The 18,973-nt window shown below is 55.8% G+C and overlaps 1 protein-coding gene across 1 annotated transcript; it reads right to left on the bottom strand.

Moving 5' to 3' along the window:
- Positions 1-630: 630 nt before the first annotated feature.
- SSC4D (scavenger receptor cysteine rich family member with 4 domains) lies at positions 631-18,484 on the bottom strand. Its single transcript, XM_074974951.1, has 12 exons — positions 18,442-18,484; positions 16,740-16,772; positions 15,816-15,851; positions 14,690-14,995; positions 12,315-12,386; positions 11,532-11,846; positions 5,403-5,483; positions 4,483-4,557; positions 3,721-4,032; positions 2,791-2,868; positions 1,423-1,775; positions 631-957 (listed from the first exon to the last, which is right to left on the bottom strand). The coding sequence occupies exons 1-11, from the start codon at positions 18,482-18,484 to the stop codon at positions 1,459-1,461; spliced, it is 1,668 nt and encodes a 555-aa protein (XP_074831052.1). The 3' UTR covers positions 631-957; positions 1,423-1,458.
- Between the last annotated feature and the right edge of the window lie 489 nt (positions 18,485-18,973).

Raw genomic sequence — 18,973 nt, 5'->3', positions numbered from 1 at the left:
GAGGCATACCTCAGTGGTTTGAGCATTGGCCTGCTAAACCCGGGATTGTGAATTCGATCCTTGAGGGGGCCATTTAGGGATCTGGGGCAAAAGTGGGGGATTGGTCCTGCTCTGAGAAGGGGGTTGGACTAGATGACCTCCTGAGGTCCCTTCCACCCCTGAGATTCTATGATTTTCTAAAGCACCTGCCCGCCTAATTGTCATTGAGAACTACATCTTTAAGTGCCTAAATAAACTAGGGCTCAGATCCTCAACCGTGTTTAGGCTCCTAAATCCACTGAAACCAATGGGAATTAGGCACCTAAATACATCTGAGGATCTGGTTCTACGTCACTTCTGAAAAGGGGACACAGGCACATATGAAAACGTGACGTTTGGTCACTATCACCGTGGGCTGGATGAGAGCTGGCCACCCGGACACAGCTAGTATCTGAGCTCCAGCGACTCTGCAGAATAGCCCAGTCCAGCTCCCCGTGACTCTCCACAGAGTCTAGCAATGCTAAATTGGCACCAAAGTTCTCTGCCTTCTCCATGGGCTCTGCTTCTTGGGTACGTATGTCTCTGCCGTTTCTCCCAGAGAGACTCTGCGAGGCAGCGGTGTTCCTTCTTGCTTTTCTTCCGTTCTGGGGTTTTTCTTGGGACAAAAACTTACCCTGCCAGAGAGTTTGCAAAGATGCCCATGAGCGGCTGGAGCTCTGCTCTGTGCATCGTGGATAATGTTCAAGTAGGCATTTGCCAGTGCCCCTAGAGAAATCTCCACGGAGGGTGGGGAGGGGCCTGGCAGCGAGAATAGGGCTTCCATGCCCATTACAGACGTGCTATATACAGCGATGTACAGGCCACGTGGGGGTTCATCTCCCACAGACATCGGTGCCGTGGGCGCACCAGCAAGCCGGCCCACACCACGCCACGTGCCGCTGGCATCTGGAATTCCCCGCAGTTTGGGCCAGCGTCAGTCTGAAAGAGAAACAGCCAACGTCAGCTGGCAGCCAGGGCTTTTCATCCGGCTGATCAGCCAAAGGACAACTCAGGGCAGATCCTGGGGCCTGACTCCTCTTAACCAAACCGCTTTCCCCTGGCGCCTCACTCCAGTAAGCTGAGCCAGCTTGAGCGACAGGCCGGGGGCACCACGGCCAGGTGGCTCTTTTCACTTTAGGCTTGATGTAGAGCTGCTGGCCTTTGAACAGCTCCCCGGGGGGGGGCACTCCTGCTCTGCTACCAGGAGAGTCGGGCTCGTTCTGGTTGGGACGGGTGTCTGAGCTCCGGGTTGCCCTCACCTCCTACGATGGGCCACTGTCCTTTAATCAGCAAAGGCCCGGTCTGCCCTGCCTACAGACACGTTACTGCCCTGGGCTTCGACGGGGCACGGTAGGGGAAGCAGAGAGACACGCCAGGGGATCGACCCGCCCCCCCCGGACTCACCCGGGCGTGTCTGGGCGGCCGCGGGCACAGAGCCCGTCATAGCAGCCCGCAGAGGGCGCCGGCGTCTTCCGAGTGGTCGCAGTTATGCACGTTCCAGCGGATGTGGGAGCAGTGCAGCAGGGAGGGCTCGTCTCCTTTGCACTTGAGGTTGTCGAGGAAGATGTAGCCGGTGCCTGGGCCGTAGCGCGCCTCCCCCCAGGCAGCCCGGGCGCCCCCGCAGCCCAGCTGCCGGCACACCACCGCGACGTCCCTGAGGTCCCAGGCGTCGTCGCACACGGTCCCCCACTGGGACAGGTAGAACATCTCCAGGCGGCCCTCGCAGCGGTGGCTGCCGTTCACCAGGCGCAGGGATCCTGCGGGGGGGGTGGGACCGCACAGGGTGAGGGGAGCCGGGGCAGCCGGAGGCCCTGCCCATCAGAACCCTGCACCGCACCCGTCAACCGGCTGCCCTCCGCCTTCCTCCTGGGGACGCTCAGCAGCCCTCCGATCCCGGCAGGACGGACGCAAGGCTGCTCCTTAATGGGGCGAATAGGAATGAATTGTTTTCCTTGATTCCCCTGGGAAGACGGGGAGTGAATCCACCCAGCCGAGCCCCCGGCGCTGGGCACTCAAAGCAGCTTCCGGCCTGGAACCTGCGAGCAGTTGGCGGTCCCCCACTGCGCCCTGGGACGCAGGCAGCTGCTGCCCCAGTACAGGCAGGTGCTCAGAGGAGAGAGCCAATGAGGGAGCCAACACAGGGTCCCGCGAATCCGGACTCCCCCTCCTGTGGCTCACTTTTGCCCTGGGAGCGAGAGGCCAGCGGTGGAAGCAGCACGAGTGCCTCCGTATTAGGAGTTCAGTGGAGACGAGAGAGGACGGGGTCCAGAACAGGGGAGCAGGCCGCAGGACCCCGGAGCAGTATGGGCCAAAGCATCTGACTGAGAAGCCAGAAAGCCTGCGTTCTGTTCCCGGTTCGGCCTGGCTGCGTGGCCCGTGCCACGTCACCCAGTGTCACTCAGCTTAACCTCATCTACCTCACTGGGATAGACAGAGGCTACAGTAAAGGTGCTTTGAGATCCACCGATGACAGACGCCGTGGGAGGGAGTCAACCGCACACTGCCTGCTACCCCTGTGCTGCGGTATCACTTCTGATCGACGTTTCAGCCAACGCCACGGGCGGTGTCATAGAATCAAACTCGTAGGACTGGAAGGGACCTTGAGAGGTCTTCTAGTCCAATCCTCGCCTGGACCGGGCATTATCTGGACCAACCCTCAGCTGCCTTCATCTCTGGCTTTTCTGTCAAACCCGAGGGGGTTTCTCTGGGAGGAGACCTATGGCTGCCTGAAGATGGTTTGGGGGGGCGCTGCTGGCCCCATGGGGTACCTACCGTCCTTGGGACGAGTTGTGGCCGAGGTCGTGGTGGCAAAAGCATCTTCTGTGAAATGGTCTTCGGACTCGTCCACACCTGCTCCAGCGAAGGATGGATGAAAAGAACAATGATCAGCCATCTCTGGTCTCCAGCTCAGGGGCGGATGTCATGGAGCATGAGTGGCTGGGCTGGAGCTAGGTAGACCCAGACAGCTAGGCAGGGAGAGGAGACGCACTGCAGATTGCTGACGTGTGGTGCGTTTAGGAAGCAGAGGAAGGGCAAACGTCCCCTGAAAGCAGGCACTGAAATTCACAGGGGAGGCTGAAGGCCTTATCTATCTGTCATGTGTAACAATAGCATCCCATTCCCCAGTGGGTGCCACTCCAGAAACGGGGACCGGCTTCAAACCCAGGGACTGGGCCAAAACTAGCACCTCAGACCTGAATCCTCTGAAGTTCTCGGAGCTTGGATTCGAATCCCCACATCTGAACCTGGCTCTAAGGTTTCGGTTCTGGGGGAATCCAGAAGCAGGAGGGGCCTTTCTGGGCGTGTCTGAAATTCCCCCAGGGTCTCATGGGATTCCCACCAAGAGCATCTGATTCCAATTCCAATTCCAACCTGAACTAAACCCCAAGCCCCAGACTAAATACGATACGATCCCTGTGTGGCCCATCTCCCGCTCGAGCGGCTGGAATCCAGGTTCCCAGTTCAGACGGCCCACCCAGGGAGGTGGTGGGACCTCGGATGGCACTCCCTGGGACCCATTAATTCCGCCCTGAGGCATGCTGAGGCCGGCAGCTCGTGGCATGACCTAGGCCCAGCTTCCCTCCCCGGGGCGGTCCCAGATCTGGCTAGATTTGGAGGGAGGTGCACAGGATGGAGCTTGGAGCCAGGTGTGCCGCTTGGGCGGGGCAGACGTGCTGCGTGGAGCGCGCACACGTATCTCACCTCTGCAGATGACGCCGGCGTCCTCATGGTGCCCGCAGTTGTGCTGCCCCCATCCCAGATGGAAGCAATTCGCCAGGTCAGCCTCCCGGCCGGCGCAGTCCACATTGTCCAGAAGGATCAGCCCAGTGCCGTAACCAAAATACCCCAGGACGGTGGCCGCAACTGCCACCCCGCAGCCCATCTGCCGGCAGACCACCTGGGCGTTGGTGAAATCCCAGTCGTCGTCACACACCGTGCCCCAGGCGCCGCGGTACAGAACCTCCACCCGGCCCTGGCAGCTGCTGTTCCCGTTCGCCAGCCTGATGCTGGCACCTGTTGGCCAGACCCGGAGAGCAAAGGTGATGTGGAAGGCCAGAAAGTCGAGAGATTCTGGTTGATGCTGGCGGTGGGGAGGGATGCAGTCAGGTGCCCCGTGCAGCCCGGGGCTCTTCAAAGTGCTCTGCAGCAGCTGCCCTCATCTTTGATACGAGGTGGGGCCCAGGGAGACGACAGGTCCCCGCACGCCGTGCTCCCGTTTAGGCTCAAGATAGAGCATGGCATTGCTGGGACTCGTAGTTTCTACCGGCTACTCCGCCATATAAATGGTGCAACACGCTCCCTATGGTTGGGCAGGGGCTGAGTTAATACCACAGGGCTTTCATTCCAGCCTTGGCAGCCCAGTGCAGGCGTGCCGTGTGGCTGCCTTGGCTTTGCGGGGAATCTCTGAATGCACCCTGGGCCGCCCGGAGCCAACGTCCGCCTGCGGGGAACGCGCACACTTACTGCTCTTGCCCGCGGCCAGAAGGGCCGCTGTGATCACTTCGGACTCCGGCGAGGGCTGATCTCTGGCATCCGTGACTGCAAGGACAAGCAGCGGCATTAGGAGGGTGGGAGTTCAGGGGAAAGCCTGCTCCCGGGCTGTTCTCTGTTGACGCGGTACAAGGGCAGCACCCTCGCCCGTGGTGGCAGCATGCACCATGCAACCTCATGCCCAAAGGATACAGGATCTGATGGGGCTCCTGGGCACAAGGGTGAAATTCACCACTGGACTGATGGTCAGCATGAGAAGCAGGCCCATTTCGACCCGATGGGGGGCAGTTCTTTTTGCAAGGCATCACCCTGTGCGTTGAAGCGGGACCTTGGTGAATTTCACCCACAAGTGCCTCATTCCCTGGCATCACAGCCACCTCGGGATGCCCCTGTAGCAACAAAATCAGAGCACAGTGCCCCCGGGGAGAGCAACATCATGGCATGCTGTGCAGCAAGCACCCGACTAGCAGGCTTTCAGGGATCTGGAGACGTTTGTTTGCAGCTCCTGTGGTCCTGATGCTGGGCCCCAGGAAGGATCCCACCCAGTGCTGTGGATCGAGCGAAGCCCAGCATGACCTGAGCAATACTCCAGACTGGGCTGAATTCTTGGCAGCCCAGCCGTGTCTCTAGGTCACCCAGCATCTCTACTGATGACTCCAAAGGAGAAGGGGAGGAGAAAGCCCTGGACAGGGGATCTGAGCCCTGCTTCCCCAGTACGGGTGGCTGGACCAGGAAGGATAGCGAGCTGGTTCGGATCCCAGCTGTGTCCTCCCCAGGACAATGTTATGGGGTAGCTGCTCTGATCAATTTACTAGCCTTGGACCTGTAGGTCTCCTCATGCATCATCCATCCAGAGAGCCTCCAGATGCGGGAACGGGCAGCGTTGGCCTTACCTGTGGCAGTGTCGGTGAATGACTCTCCGTAGTCCCGGCCAGCCGAGGTGGTGAATGGTGCCACCGTTGAAATCCGCAGCCCTGCGGAGACACACGTAGGGGCAGAGGCCACATGACCAGCGGCCGTAGCTTTGTTTACACTCAGTCATTTCAAGAGGATGGGCAGCCAGAAGGGAGCCCATCCAGAGAACAGAGACATGCGTCCATCATTCTACACTCCTCCAGCCGCTCTTAGCGGCTCCTAGGTCAGACACTGGCCGGTGCCTTGGGAACATGTGTTCGGAGCGTAGTGTCCTGCTAAATGCACCTAGGTAACCCACGGGTTGGGATCAGTGTGTGTTATACAAAGGATTGGAAGGATTCAATTTTTATCGGTAAACGTCAGTAAACCTGCATTTCCCCGGACATGCCCACGCACTGCTGCACAAATATTTCCATCAATAATCATCGAAGCATACAGACTGGGAACGTACAGGTTGAACTTCTCTAATCCGGCACTCCCTGGGCACATCCGTGGTCCAGCATAGGCGCTGACTCTGTGGGTGCTCTGGGGCTGGAGCACCCCGGGGGGAGGAGGGGAATGAGTGGGTGCGGAGCATCCACCGGCGCCAAGCTCCCCCCTCTGCCCCCCTCCGCCCGCGCCTCTCGGCACTGGCGGCCCCGCGCTTACCGACTCCGACTCCTCCCTCCCAGCGCTTCCGGAGTGACGCAAACAGCTGATTCGCCAGTTCAAGCTCTGGGAGGGAGGGGGGAGGACCTGGGGCCGGTGGCTGGGACCGAGGGCCAGCATCGGAGCCCCCAGGCGGGAGGCCACACTGAGGGCAAAGCCTGGGGGTGCTGCAGCACCCCCCGCATCTCTACTTCCCACGCCTATGGAGGCCCGCTGGCACTCTGCACTGACCTCCCGTGGTTCGGCAAATTCTCTGGTTCGGCACCAGTCCGGTCCCGAGGGTGCCGGACTAGAGAGATTCAACCTGTACAAAAAATGCCAGTTCAGGACTCACTAGAGTTTGATTTAAGGCTATTTTCTTTGTATATTTTGACCTGTGATATTGACAATTTGTGTTCGAAGGGTTCCAAAGCTTTTAACCTTTGGAATCTCCACCTCTTCTGTCATTAAACAATCATCCGGCCCCTTCCTATTGGCCGACCCCAGCAATTTCCCGCAAGCGTGAACATTCAGATGGATCCAAATGTTTAAAAAATGCTTAAAAGTCATCGTTTGGGGCAAATTTCCATAAATACAAATGTAAAAATAAACATCAATATTATGAGTCAATATTGTAAAAGAAAAAGTTGAATTCTGCCAGGCCCCGTTATCCAGATCCCCGGTTGGGGGGCGGGGGGGCTCCAGGCTGGGGGAAGGGGGTTGAGGTGCGGGGGTAGGGGAGGAGGCCTCCAGCTGGGAGTGCAGGCTTTGGGCTGGGGCCAAGGGGATCAGAATGTGGGAGAAGGCTCAGAGCTGGGGCAGAGGATTAGGGTGCGGAAGGGGGTTTGGGGTGTTAAGCGCTGCCCAGAGTCCATTCAGGCAGCTCCCGGGAAGCTATCAGCATGTCTCTCCAGCTCCTAGGTGGAGGGGCGGCCAGGTCGTTCCACGCGCTACCCCAGACTGCAGATGCCGCCCCCGCAGCTCCCATTGGCTGCGGTTCCCGGTCAATGGAAGCTGCGGAGCCAGCGCTCGGGGTGGGGACAGCACGCAGAGTCCCCGTGGCCGCCCCACTGCTTAGGAGCTGCAGGGACATGGTGGCAACTTTCCGGGAGCCACGCGGAGCCAGATAAGGAGCCTGCCTGCCCCGCTGGTGCTGCAGCCAACTGGTCTTTTTGCGACCAGAGCCACCAGGGTCCCTTTTTGACTGGATGTTCCGGTCGAAAACCGGATGCCTGGCAACTCTAATATTGTAGCACCTGACCGGGCTTGGCAGTGATGGTGGCTAGGCCCAGGTACAGTGCATCGCTCACACCACAGCACTCCAGCCCATTCTGCCTAGCCGTGTCGCCCCACGCAGTGGGCCAGGGTCAAGTCCCCCTCTCTTGCCTTGCCGCCAATCTGACCATCACTAGCATCTCCCCTAGAGGTTTGGTTCTCCCAGCTGGGCCTCACCCACTCTGTGGACCCGCTGCCCCCATTCAGAACAGCCCCCACCCCTGTACAAGCCGTCCCACTGAGGCTCTCCGGGCCAGCGTTTCCATCTCCCCGGCTTCCAGGACAATGGCTAGATAGGCAAGAAAGGAACAGCCTGAGAAAATTGCTCATTTTGCGCGCATCAGCCTCTTTGTTAGTTAATCGCTGGGAAGCGAAAGTGACGGCACTTAGAGCTCCAGTCATTAGCTGCGATAATGAGGGAATTCAAGGGGATTATTAACATTATAAATGGTAATCAACAGAGATACATAATTGAAAGAGGGGAAGAGAAAGGGAGACCGGGGATGGCTGAGTGCCCAGCCGCTGACAGCCAATCACTCCACTTCCTGACCAAGGCAGCTTGCTTTCCACCAGAGCCAGGAAATCGCAGGCAACCAGAGTCATTTCCCTTGCAAATTGCTGCTCAGATTAGTCCCAGCCTCTCTCCATTGTGTTTTATCCATCTCCTGGGTTTCAGCCTAGCAGGTAATGAGGAAGGATGGTCCAGTGGCTAGTCCCCTAGGCCTTGTGAGCCCTACTTTCAAGTCTTTGCTCTGCCACAGACTCCCTGTGTGACCTTGGGCAAGTCACTTAGCCTCTCTGTGCCTTAGTTTCCCATCTGTGTAATGGGGATAACAGCCCTGCCCTGCCTCTCCAGGGTGCTCTGGGGTATATTAGACATTATATGGCCACCGGATACTGTGGCATTGGGGGCCATTTAAGTAACTTAGGGCACATCTACACTACAAAATTAAGTCACCTAACTTACGTTGCCATACAGCCACCGCAGTAATTACATCGTTTGTGCATCTACACTTTCCTCCTTGTGTCGGTCGTGCGCAGCCTCACCGGGAGCGCTTGCACCAACTGCATCAACCTTGTCTCTACACCACTCAGGGAGGTGGAGTTATTAAGTTGGGGTAGCGGGCGAGTTACGGCAGCAGGAGTGAAATTTTAGTGTAGACACTGACATAGATCTGCCTTGTGTGGACCTAACTCTGTAGTGTAGATCTGGGCTTAGCTAAATAGGGGACACCTGGGGGAGGTCCACAAGGAGCTCTTCCAGGCGTGCCCGTCCCAACAGTGCATTTAGGGCACGCTCACTGTGGAGAGCCATCTGCGTTTTATTCCCTTTGAGGAGGGTCAAAATAATGTTGGGTCTGGGTGATTTGGGTTCCCTGGGGTGGTCTGGGGTTCAAACCCCCCTGCACAGCTTTGTGGCTTGAGCCTTCTCTCTGTCCAGCTGTCAAGAGATTTGCCCCCCTTTTCCCTGCATACATTCAGCTCTCCATTTTCGGCAAGGCTGAGCAGGTTTGCAGCCACTTATCTTTCCTCCTGGTTCGACACTCCTGCCCTGCAACCCCCTGCGCCCTTCTCTGCACTTGTCCCCGATCCTTGGTCATCAGAACCGCCCATGGGAGCCCTAAGCAGCCTCACTGGCCAGCTGTCATTGCCTTCAGTGGCAGAGCTCTGGTTGGTTTCGGGACTGAGCCATTAGACTCAGCACAGGGGCGTTATCAGCACCCTGGCTCCGGGTCGTGGCAACATCTCATTTCCTTTCCGGTGGCTGCTACACACCAGTACTCCTGGGGGAATTCTGCGCCAAAAAATAAAAAATTCTGTGCACAATATTTTAAAATTCTGCATATTTTATTTGTCAAAATAATGCAGTATAATCACTCTGGTTTCAATTCTTGCAGTAATTTATTTAAACTACAGTACAATGGATGGAGAAAGGGAGTGGAGAGCATTGGAGGAAATCCTCAAGCCCCCTTGCCTAATAATAACATAGCTCGGTTTGACAGTTTATTTCTAGTTATTAGTCAACAAATATATGCAGCCATATGCTCAGGGTTACATCATAGGCAACTGAAGAGCAAGTGAGGGCTGGGAAATCAAACTCACAATTTATACTGGCTACTGACCATCTCCAGAAAGGTCAGTAGCAAACAGTTCATGGAGCACATTGTGATAGGAAAATTTTTCAGTCCAAAAATGTAGACCAGTTCTAATCACTAAAGAACCATAAGCATTTATAAGGCCACACTGTCCTTTACACCCCTCTGGCAATGTAAAGGAGCCTTAAAACTTTTATACCTGTTTTATACTCCTGGGAGAATTCACAAAGACAATGGGAACAGTTCACTAAGCAGGCAGGCTGCTACATTCTGCTCTGCCTGAGGGGACAGAGCCTGCCCCATGCCTCCTCAGAAACACCCTGAAGCCTTGCCCCTCCACGCCAAGCGTGCTGCAACAACAAGTGAGAGGGACAGAGTGTCTCTCATTCACACAACTGCCAAGCCCCCCTCTCCCTTCGGTGGTGATTTATGTCTCTACCAGCTGCTCCAGGCTCCCGAACCAACCTGATTGCGCTGCCGGGGAGGAGTGTGTGACCGCTCTTGCGGCTTCCCTTTGCTTCCCTGTCAGGAGTCATTTTTCTGCATGGAAGCAAAGAAATCTGCGGGGACATGAATTCTGTGCACGCGCAGTGACGCAGAATTCCTCCAGGAGTAACACCAGACTCCAACTTCTCTGGCGTTATGATCCCGACTCCCTACCCCCCATTAGTCACTTGTAGTTCTGTTCCATTCAGCCTAATAGTCCTTCCGCTGCCAGGACTACCCTCTCCAGGGCTAGCACTGCACCCTTCCCATTCATCTCCATTTGCCACCTCTCTGCCCAGCTCCCAAGGCTATTCGACTTCCTGCAGTCCCGGGCTTGCCACAAAACTGCTCCTCCCCCTGGATCGGCATCATCGGATTTAGATCCCACGTCTCTGCGTTTAGTGCAGATATGGGCACCTGCGGTCAGCCCCTTCCCCCAGGAGCCTCCAGCCTACAAGGGAGAAAGTGGCGTGACGGGAACATTGAGTTTAAAGACGTCGGCATGGATTCACTGCTGGGTTCTGGGGCTTTGAAATGTTTCTCTTATCAAGATTGGACAGACCAAGCGAGGCTGTGGGTCCGAGCGGAAAGAGAGCTGCAGAGAGACTACGACTAATAACAGAGGGCCCCCCTGGCACAACGCAGAGCGTGTGCCGCGTCACTGAACATGCACTGCCCGTAGCTTTCACAACAGAGCTGTGCGTGGTGCGAGCCGGCAGCAGAGGGATTGGGCACGCTACTTCAGCAACCTCTCATCCTAGGGGCAGGGCTGAAGTCAACGCAGAGGCTGGAGCTCCCTCAGGACAGACCACAGGGGGGTGCTGGCAGGGTGTTCGAGGGGGGCCCTGGGCTCGAGCTGCCGCTGCCCGGATTCGTTAGCTTTCTGCACACGCTGCAAAATGGTTCCAAACCAGCATCCGGGTACCAGCATCCCTGATCTATGGGGACGTTTGGATCTGGACCAATGTTCAACCCATCTCATCCGCACCCTCTCCTTTTTGCACCTGCAAATGGGACCGGCGCAGCTGGTGCTGTGGAAAGAGACCTCTGTGTGCGCAATGTGGAGAAGGGGGCAGCTTTTGTTTTCACGCCAGTAGCAGCTTGCACAGACACCGTTGGGGGTGCCGATGCATGTGCCCGTGCGAATGGAGGCCACGGTTAAAATACACGGCCCGGCAAAATTTTGCTCCAATGTGTCACGATGGTAGGAAGCAGAGTAGGATTGTTCAACACAGCCCTGAGCAGCAGCAGTGACAGGGGACGTAACCCATGGCTTGGAGTGTGCTACTCACTCCTCTCCGTATCCGATTTACAGCAGCCCTGCCGGCTTCCCCCCATGGGCCTGGATCTACCTGTAGAGACTCAGGCATTCTGCTCTGGAGGGCTGGACTCGATGCTGGCCAAGGAGGCAACCATCGCATCGGTCAAGGCTTACCCAGGGCTTGCACTGCCATGGCTCAGACACTTGTGTTGAGCTGCCTCTGGATGGGGGAGGACGGTAATCCTCCAATCAGCCTGGCCCCCTCTGCACCCAATCCACACGGGCCGCGGCTTGCGCCTCGGTTCCACCCCCGGCGGGTCAGCCAAGATGGCGGCCGTTCCCATGAGGCTTTGCTCCCTTACCTGTGCAGATGACCCCCGCGTCCTCGTGGTGCCCGCAGTTGTGGATCCCCCAGCCCAGGCTGTAGCAGGCCGCGAGGCGGGGCTCGCTGCCCTCGCAGTTCACGTTGTCCAGCAGGATGTGCCCCGTGCCATAGCCGAAGTAGGCGTTGCTCTTGTGTGCCACTGCGGGGCCGCAGCCCGCCTGCCTGCACACCACGCTGGCGTCGCTCATGCCCCAGTCGTCGTCGCACACCGTGCCCCAGGTCCCTCGGTAGAATATCTCCACCCGGCCCCGGCAGGGGTCGGCGCCGCTCACCAGCCGGATGCTGCCGTCGCCTGCACAAGGGCAGCCGGGGTTCGCGTCAGGGCTGTCCCCGGGGCGGGCAGAGCACCGAGCGGGATCCCATGGGAGTGACAGGAGCAGGCCGTGCGGGGATGGGGAGCAGCAAGAGAGACGGGAGTTTGCACGTGGCAGCAAAAGCAGCCCATGGAGTTGGGACGTCCCGTCCCCAAACTGGGAGACCTGCTCTGTACAGCCACGGCTCTGAGCAGCACCGCTGCAATGCAGGGACCTCAATAACCCACTGGGGTCATCCTTGGCCTTGGTCTCACCTGTCTCCTCTGCTCTCCGGGGGAGAGCTGGCCCAAGCCTGGGGGTAAGGTATGGGGAGAGTCTGCATGCACTGCTTGGGCGCCCTGGCCTGGCCTCTGGTGGAAAGACGCCAGCCAATAAGGGCTTCGAAGGGTGAGTAGGAGGCAGGGAGGGAATCTGATGAGTGAGAAGCCAATCTCCGACATGCTTACTCTTCCCGGTCGGCAGCGTGGCTGTGGTGGTTCTGCTCGCGGGTCCTTTGCTTGCCCGGGTGGGGGAGAGCTCTGAAAAGAGAGCCAGAGGCAGGCTGGGCGTCAGTGTGGCTTTACTAATTTTCCTTTCCCACGCGCCCTGTAATAAATACACCCGCTGGATACGCAGCCCCAGCATCCAGAGCCCAGGGGAGGGCAGCGATGTTCACCCACACAGACGCACCGGCTAGAAAACTGGCAAATATCAGGAGACTCACAATCAACCTGCAAGAGCCGGCAACGCTGAGCAAAGAACCCGAGTTCTAATCCTGGCTCTGACCCAGATCACTCTTGAGGGAGTCACCTCACCTCTCTGCCTCGCATTGCCCCGAGGGAAACTGAGGACAATGACACTCAATCCTGCTGCTGGGGATTGGTCCCTGTTTGCAAAGCGATGCAGAGGGGCTAAGTGCTGTTCAGACCCATGTGGGATGCTGAGTGCTAGAGGGAAGGGTCAGTTTTTCCTTGCAGGCCAGGCTAGCTGGAGGGCTGGTTACTCGTTATTAGCAGACCCATGTCTGTGTCTCTGAGCTCAGTCTGGGCACGAGGGAGGAGCCCCGGACAGGGCAACGTCACCCCATCACTGCATTCACCAGCCAGCAGGGTAACATATTGCTCTGGGTCAAAAGTCGGCCCTGCCCGCTGGGACCCCCCTCCCAGCGCACCCCGGGAATTCTTTCACACGACGCCAGGCCTCTGCCTCCCTCTGGTCAGCATCCCGGCTATGAACAGCGACGGACAAACCTCCAACGGCCCGAGCAGAGCAGTTCAGCCTGGAGACTCAGCAGCAGGATCAAACCGCCGGAACCTCCTCCAGAGATCTCCTCCCCAAAAGCCGGCCCCCCGACCAGCTCCTCCCACTCCCCTTCACAGCTGCATGCTGAGACTCATCATCCCTTCCCCTCCAGGTCAGCCCCCTTTCTCCAGTCAAGGCTGGACACCTTCCCTAATCAATCAGTCCCTGGCTCCTTCCCATTGATCCCCAGCCTCTTAGGGGAATCACAAATCCACTGTCTTTCTGCTAGGCCTGGGCCGGCATCTGTCTGCAAATCTGGCCCAGCTCCAGGCATCTGCCCCCATCACCCTGACTAGGTCTGAGAGGGGAGCCCCTGGTCTGTGAGTGATTGGGAATAAAAAACCAGGCCCCGCAGAGAAAAACTAGACCTTACTGGGTCTGTGATCCTTTCAGTCAGAGCTAGCTTGGGTAGATCTACACGCACTGTCCCGACTGCAGTGTATCATAGGATCAGAGAATATCAGGGTTGGAAGGGACCTCAGGAGGTCATTTAGTCCAACCACCTGCTCAAAGCAGGACCAATCCCCAACTAAATCATCCCAGCCAGGGCTTTGTCAAGCCTGACCTTAAAAACCTCTAAGGAAGGAGATTCCACCCCCTCCCTAGGTAACCCATTCCAGTGTTTCACCGCCCTCCTAGTGAAAAAGTGTTTCCTAATATCCAACCTAAACCTCCCCCACTGCAACTTGAGACCGTTACTCCTTGTTCTGTCATCTGCTACCACCGAGAACAGCGTAGACAGTGCGGAGCTAGCTTTGATCTAGCTCGCGCCACTAACGCTCGCAGCGAAGCTGCTCCTGCACAGACGGACAAGGCTGCCCGAGACCCAGGGTGCGTCCTCGAAGGGGCGGCTGACACTGCTATGGATCCTGGAGCCAGCTAGATCCAACCTAGTGCAGGTACATCTCCACGCTCCGCTCTGACTGCAGTACAGACCTACCCTAAGGGGGGTCACAGAGATGGCAGATGGGAATGGGGAGCCATGGGCCAGGACAGAGTGAGAGCAAAGGGCAGGGCAGAAAGGGAAAGCTGTGGAGGGAGGGTCAGTTTAATCAAACAGAGCCAGGCCCTGGTGCTGCTCAGTTCCAGTCCCTAGCTCAGGTGGTTGGTGGATGCGGGTGCAAGCAGCTGGCCCATCCCTAGTGATGGGCCCGGACTCTGAGCCCCAGCAGCCCAGCCCTGCAGCACTGTCTCCTCCGAGAGCCCAGCGCCGGGCACGGGGGCCCTGGTGAGGAAGCCACGGTGATCTCCAACCAGAAGTCCCATTAGTCCATCATCACAAGAGGGACATGAGAGAAGGGGGCTGCTGGGCCCTGCCTGGTGGGTCTGGAATCTCCTTCCTTAGAGGTTTTTAAGGCCCGGCTTGACAAAGCCCTGGCTGGGATGATTTAGTTGGGGACTGGCCCTGCTTTGAGCAGGGGGTGGGACGCGGTGACCTCCTGAGGTCCCTTCCAGCCTGGATCTTCTGTGGTGAGGCGTCAGTCGCGTAACCCCATCGCTGCCCCTGCCCCCGCCGTAGGATGGAACCAAACCTTTTTACCGTTACACGTGACAGCCACATCCTCATAGTGGTAACAGTTGTGGATTCCCCAGCCGCGGCTCCCGCACTCGCTCAGGGCCACCTCCCCGCCTTGGCAGTCCACGTTGTCCAGGAAGATGGGCCCCCTCCCGTGGCCAAAGGTCAGGGTGGCTGGCATGGCGAGGGCATGGCCGCAGCCCAGCTGGCGGCACACCACGTTGGCATCCACTAGGTCCCAGTCGTCGTCACACACCGTGCCCCAGGAGCCGTTGTAGAGGATCTCCACGCGCCCCTGGCACTGGGTGCGCCCATTGACCAGCCGCACCGCTGCGAGGAGGAAGGTCACAGTGAGATGAGTAACCAGGCAACGGGCTAGCCCTAATTAGGTAATGAATGCACCACGACCCTCACCAGGGGTCATCAGCAGGGTTTGAACCTATGACCTTCTGCACCAAATCCCAGACTGCTACCACTTAAGCAAAAGGAGTAGCTCCATTAGTTGATACCAGTAGTAGGCTGCTATCTTGCTGGCATTTGCTTTGATTCTGGTGAGTGGGTTTCTATTTGTTTGTGGGAAGCAAAGGGTCAGGAATACATCTCTGCACCGGACACATTCACTCGGCCATCTTGAAAGCTCTTGCTGGGTTAGGGAATCGTCCAATGAGAGAAGAGAAATGGTATCATGTGACGTGGGTGACCTGTCACCTGGAGCAGGTAACAAATTGCTAATACTCACAGCAAACCAATCCATGGATAATTCCTAGGCTGAAATCAGCCACACATAAATGATCTGTCAAATAATTAGAAATAGAACACGCGTCTGTATAAAAGCCTTGCCGAATCAGTCGGTCACTCACTAGAGCCGTGGACACCCACTTCTATGGCACTGCCCATCAGAGATGGCACAGAACAAGGCCAGGGAGCTGCAAAATTCCCCTATTGCTTCCAGTAATAAGTAGAGCCAGTCAGGAAAAAGTTATTTTGCCTCCACAAAAAGTTTCGTCCAAATTTTCCTTTTAAACCCATTTGGTTTTTTCAAAGCAAAAACTCAAAATCTCATCACCATTCCCCTGCCCCGCCGCCAATGTAGTCCCCATTTTTCGGGTCCAAAACTCTTCGTCCAAAAGCAGTTCTAATAAGATCTCACCTGGGAATGACAATGGAGCAGAATCGGAGGCGTTGCCTGAAATGGAGAAGGAAAAGGATCAAGCATCGTTGGTGTACCAGGAGAACACAGATAGGAAAGGGTTACTGGATAAGGGATATCGGAACTGACCCATATCATCTTACCAAACAGCATGAGTGCTAAGAGGGATGACTTAGTACATTAAGCATCAGGTATAACACACATCCCAGTCCCAGCAGGGCCTTTCACACTTCTCAGTTTATAGGGTGTTCCCTTCCATGCACAGTAACGGGGGTGCAAACGAGTTACTGAGGACAGAATTTGCCCCTCGGGATCTTTGTTACCGCTGTTGAGGTCTGTGGTTTGTCACAGATTAAAGGGGAAACAGTTCTGGAGTCCTTGTTAGCTTACTGGCCACAGTTCACTCATCACACTCAAGTCCACATGACTTCTCAGAGGCTTCTACCTAAGGGGAGTTTTGTTCTGTTGTTCCATGCAGCTCTCTTTGCACTAGCAAATTCGACTGCATTCGCAGAACCGTCTTTGCTGTGGTGGCATGTGGACCCTGGAGGTCCGTGGAACGAGGAAGCAGTTGGGGGAACTGAGCAAGCAACTAGCAGTTGGTGAAATTGTCAGGGCCAAGGGGTTATCCCAGCCACTGGAGCTTGCTTGATTATTCAGAGCAGGATGAAATTCACCCCCACGCAGAGACCCGGCACAAAACCCTGTGCATCACTCAAGCCCTAAAAATAGTGGGTCCGAAGGACTGATGCAAAGGCATTGAGCTAGGCCTGTGCGTGTAGGGGTGAATTTCTCCCCCCAGCTAGGCCGGTCACAGACTGCTGCAATACTGAACTCCGTGATCTCTGCTTTGACCACTCCTGCCTGAGACAACTGAGAGGAGTTAAGTCTCCAAACATCTGAGCACATGAAGTTTCCGCTTACCTGTCTCTTCCCTTTTCCACACAGATCTGAGGCCTGGGAGAGGGGAAAAGGGAGAGCAGGAGAGAGAAAGCAGTTGGTTTAAAAAGAAAAACTCCCACAAAAAGACAGATTGTTGTTATCTTCACTATTTTAGCGATGGGGAAACTGAGGCACAGAGCAAGGGCTGTGAGTTGCCTACTGTCATGCTGCGAGTCAGCGTCTCAGAGATAGAACACAGCTCTCCTGATTCCTAGCCATGTGCTTTAACCACTGGGATACAACGCCGTCCAGGGGTGCTGGGAGTCAGTTCCCGAATGTTGGTGTAGGGAGATCCTTAGACAAAAGGCGATGGAGAAGTGCCAAGGACTATCATTAGCAGGTTAAATGAAACCAAGCTGTTCTTCTGGCTCACACTTGAGAGTTACCAGCTTTCAGACAGAAAGACCCTTTTATAGCTGGGTATAATATTGTCACGCTTTTTTCCCCAACATGGTCAAACTACTAACAGCCTGTTTTATAAAAATGAAGGGGGACAGCAGTGGGGCCGAGTGGCCAAAGGCCTGAGACACAGGAGACCTGGGTTCTATTCCCGCCTCTCGCCCGCTGGGTGACCTTGGCCAAGTCACTGTGCCTCAGTTTCCCATTTCTACAAGGGAGATGATGATCCTGAACTCCTTGGTAAAGAGCTTTAAGATCTACTGATGAAAAGTGCTGTAAAGAGCTAAGTATTATTATTTACATGGTACCATTTTTAAAAAACACAACGAAGTCAACAGTCTTTACAAGCTCTCTGTCTGTCTATATGCACAGATCACTTTGCCCACAGCTGAGAGGCAGCTGCCTCTGGGGCAGAAGGTGGCAGCCTCTAAACCACAACAGAACAGGAAAGAAGTTATCCCCTGGAAACCACTGAGGAGTTGGGAGGAATCCCTGGAATTTGGCACTTGGCTTAACGCGCCGACTCGGGTGGAAAGTGGCAGTGGCTCCTTGGTGAGCACAAGCACCAGCTTCTCATCTCATCTGAAAGAGAGACCCTCTATCACCACCACCGGGGTATCAGTCCAGCCCCGACGCGGAGGGGGACGTAGTTAACGAGAAAGGATTTTGGTGGGGCCAGGCGTTCATTCAATAGGAGGGGTGCTTCCTACTGATTCACCAGCATCACTTCCCCACAGCATCTTGGCTTTACTGAAGATGGCTTAGATCTTTGGGGGATCCAAAGAGTGGAAAATGCTCGGTAAGGACAAATGTGCTGTAATATTTGCATGGGAGAGAAGTTTGGTTTCATTATTTGGTACATTGTGATTGATATGAGAGCAAATCTGTAACTGGCACTCAGAGACTACAGTGATGAGCATGATAGAAGAACCTGTATAAAGTAGAAAAGAAACTGTGATATTTTCTGTTCCTGAATGTGCACAAAAAAGTGACTAGAAAGGGGTACATATCAAAATGTGATTAAGACTTGGTGAAAAGTCCATGACACTTTCACACAGCTCTAAAATGTGGGTTAGCTAGCTGAGGTGGGAGGAACCACAATGGAATTATGAACAGAGCACAGAAAGCATGCAAACCATGGCTGGGATGATTTAATTGGGGATCGGTCCTGCTTTGAGCAGGGGGTTGGACTAGATGACCTCCTGAGGTCCCTTCCAACCCTGATAGCCCAAGGAATCATAGACTATCTCCTCTCCTGGTACGTACCGAACCTGAGTATACCTACCGTAGAGCAGCTCCTGAACTCGCATCCACTCCTGGTGTGCCATAATCCATCCCTCTGCCTGGCCACAGTCAGGTCATGGATACTGCGCTCAAAATTGCCGTGTAGACGTCCCTGCTCAGGCTGGAGCTGGGGATCTGGGACCCACCCCCCCGGGTATCATATCCCGAGCTCCAGTCTGAATGGGAACAACTACACAGCTGTTTCTAGCACCGCAGCGTGAGCTGTGCGAGCCCAAGTCTGGAGACCCGGGCTCCGAGACTGGCTGCTGCGGGTATGTTTTTGCTGCAGCAGCTCCATGAAATTTATCATCGGCCTTTTTTTCCCAGGAAAAATAAATAAATAAATAAAAATGCAGATTCAGTGACTCCAAAAAGTTTGGCAAATTCACCTTGGTTTGGCTGAGTTGCTCAGCTCAGGGAAAACAAACCAAAAAAGGCTCCCTCTTCCGACATTTTTGAAGAATCACATTGTGATTCAAAAGCACTTTTTCCTGCCCTCTTTCCTTCAATTTTATTAAAAAATGCAAAAAAAA

Source organism: Natator depressus, chromosome 17, assembly GCF_965152275.1.
Source record: "Natator depressus isolate rNatDep1 chromosome 17, rNatDep2.hap1, whole genome shotgun sequence".
NCBI lineage: Eukaryota > Metazoa > Chordata > Testudines > Cheloniidae > Natator > Natator depressus.
The sequence above is the reverse complement of the archived record's forward strand: the minus strand, read 5'-3'. Positions and strand labels throughout refer to the sequence as shown.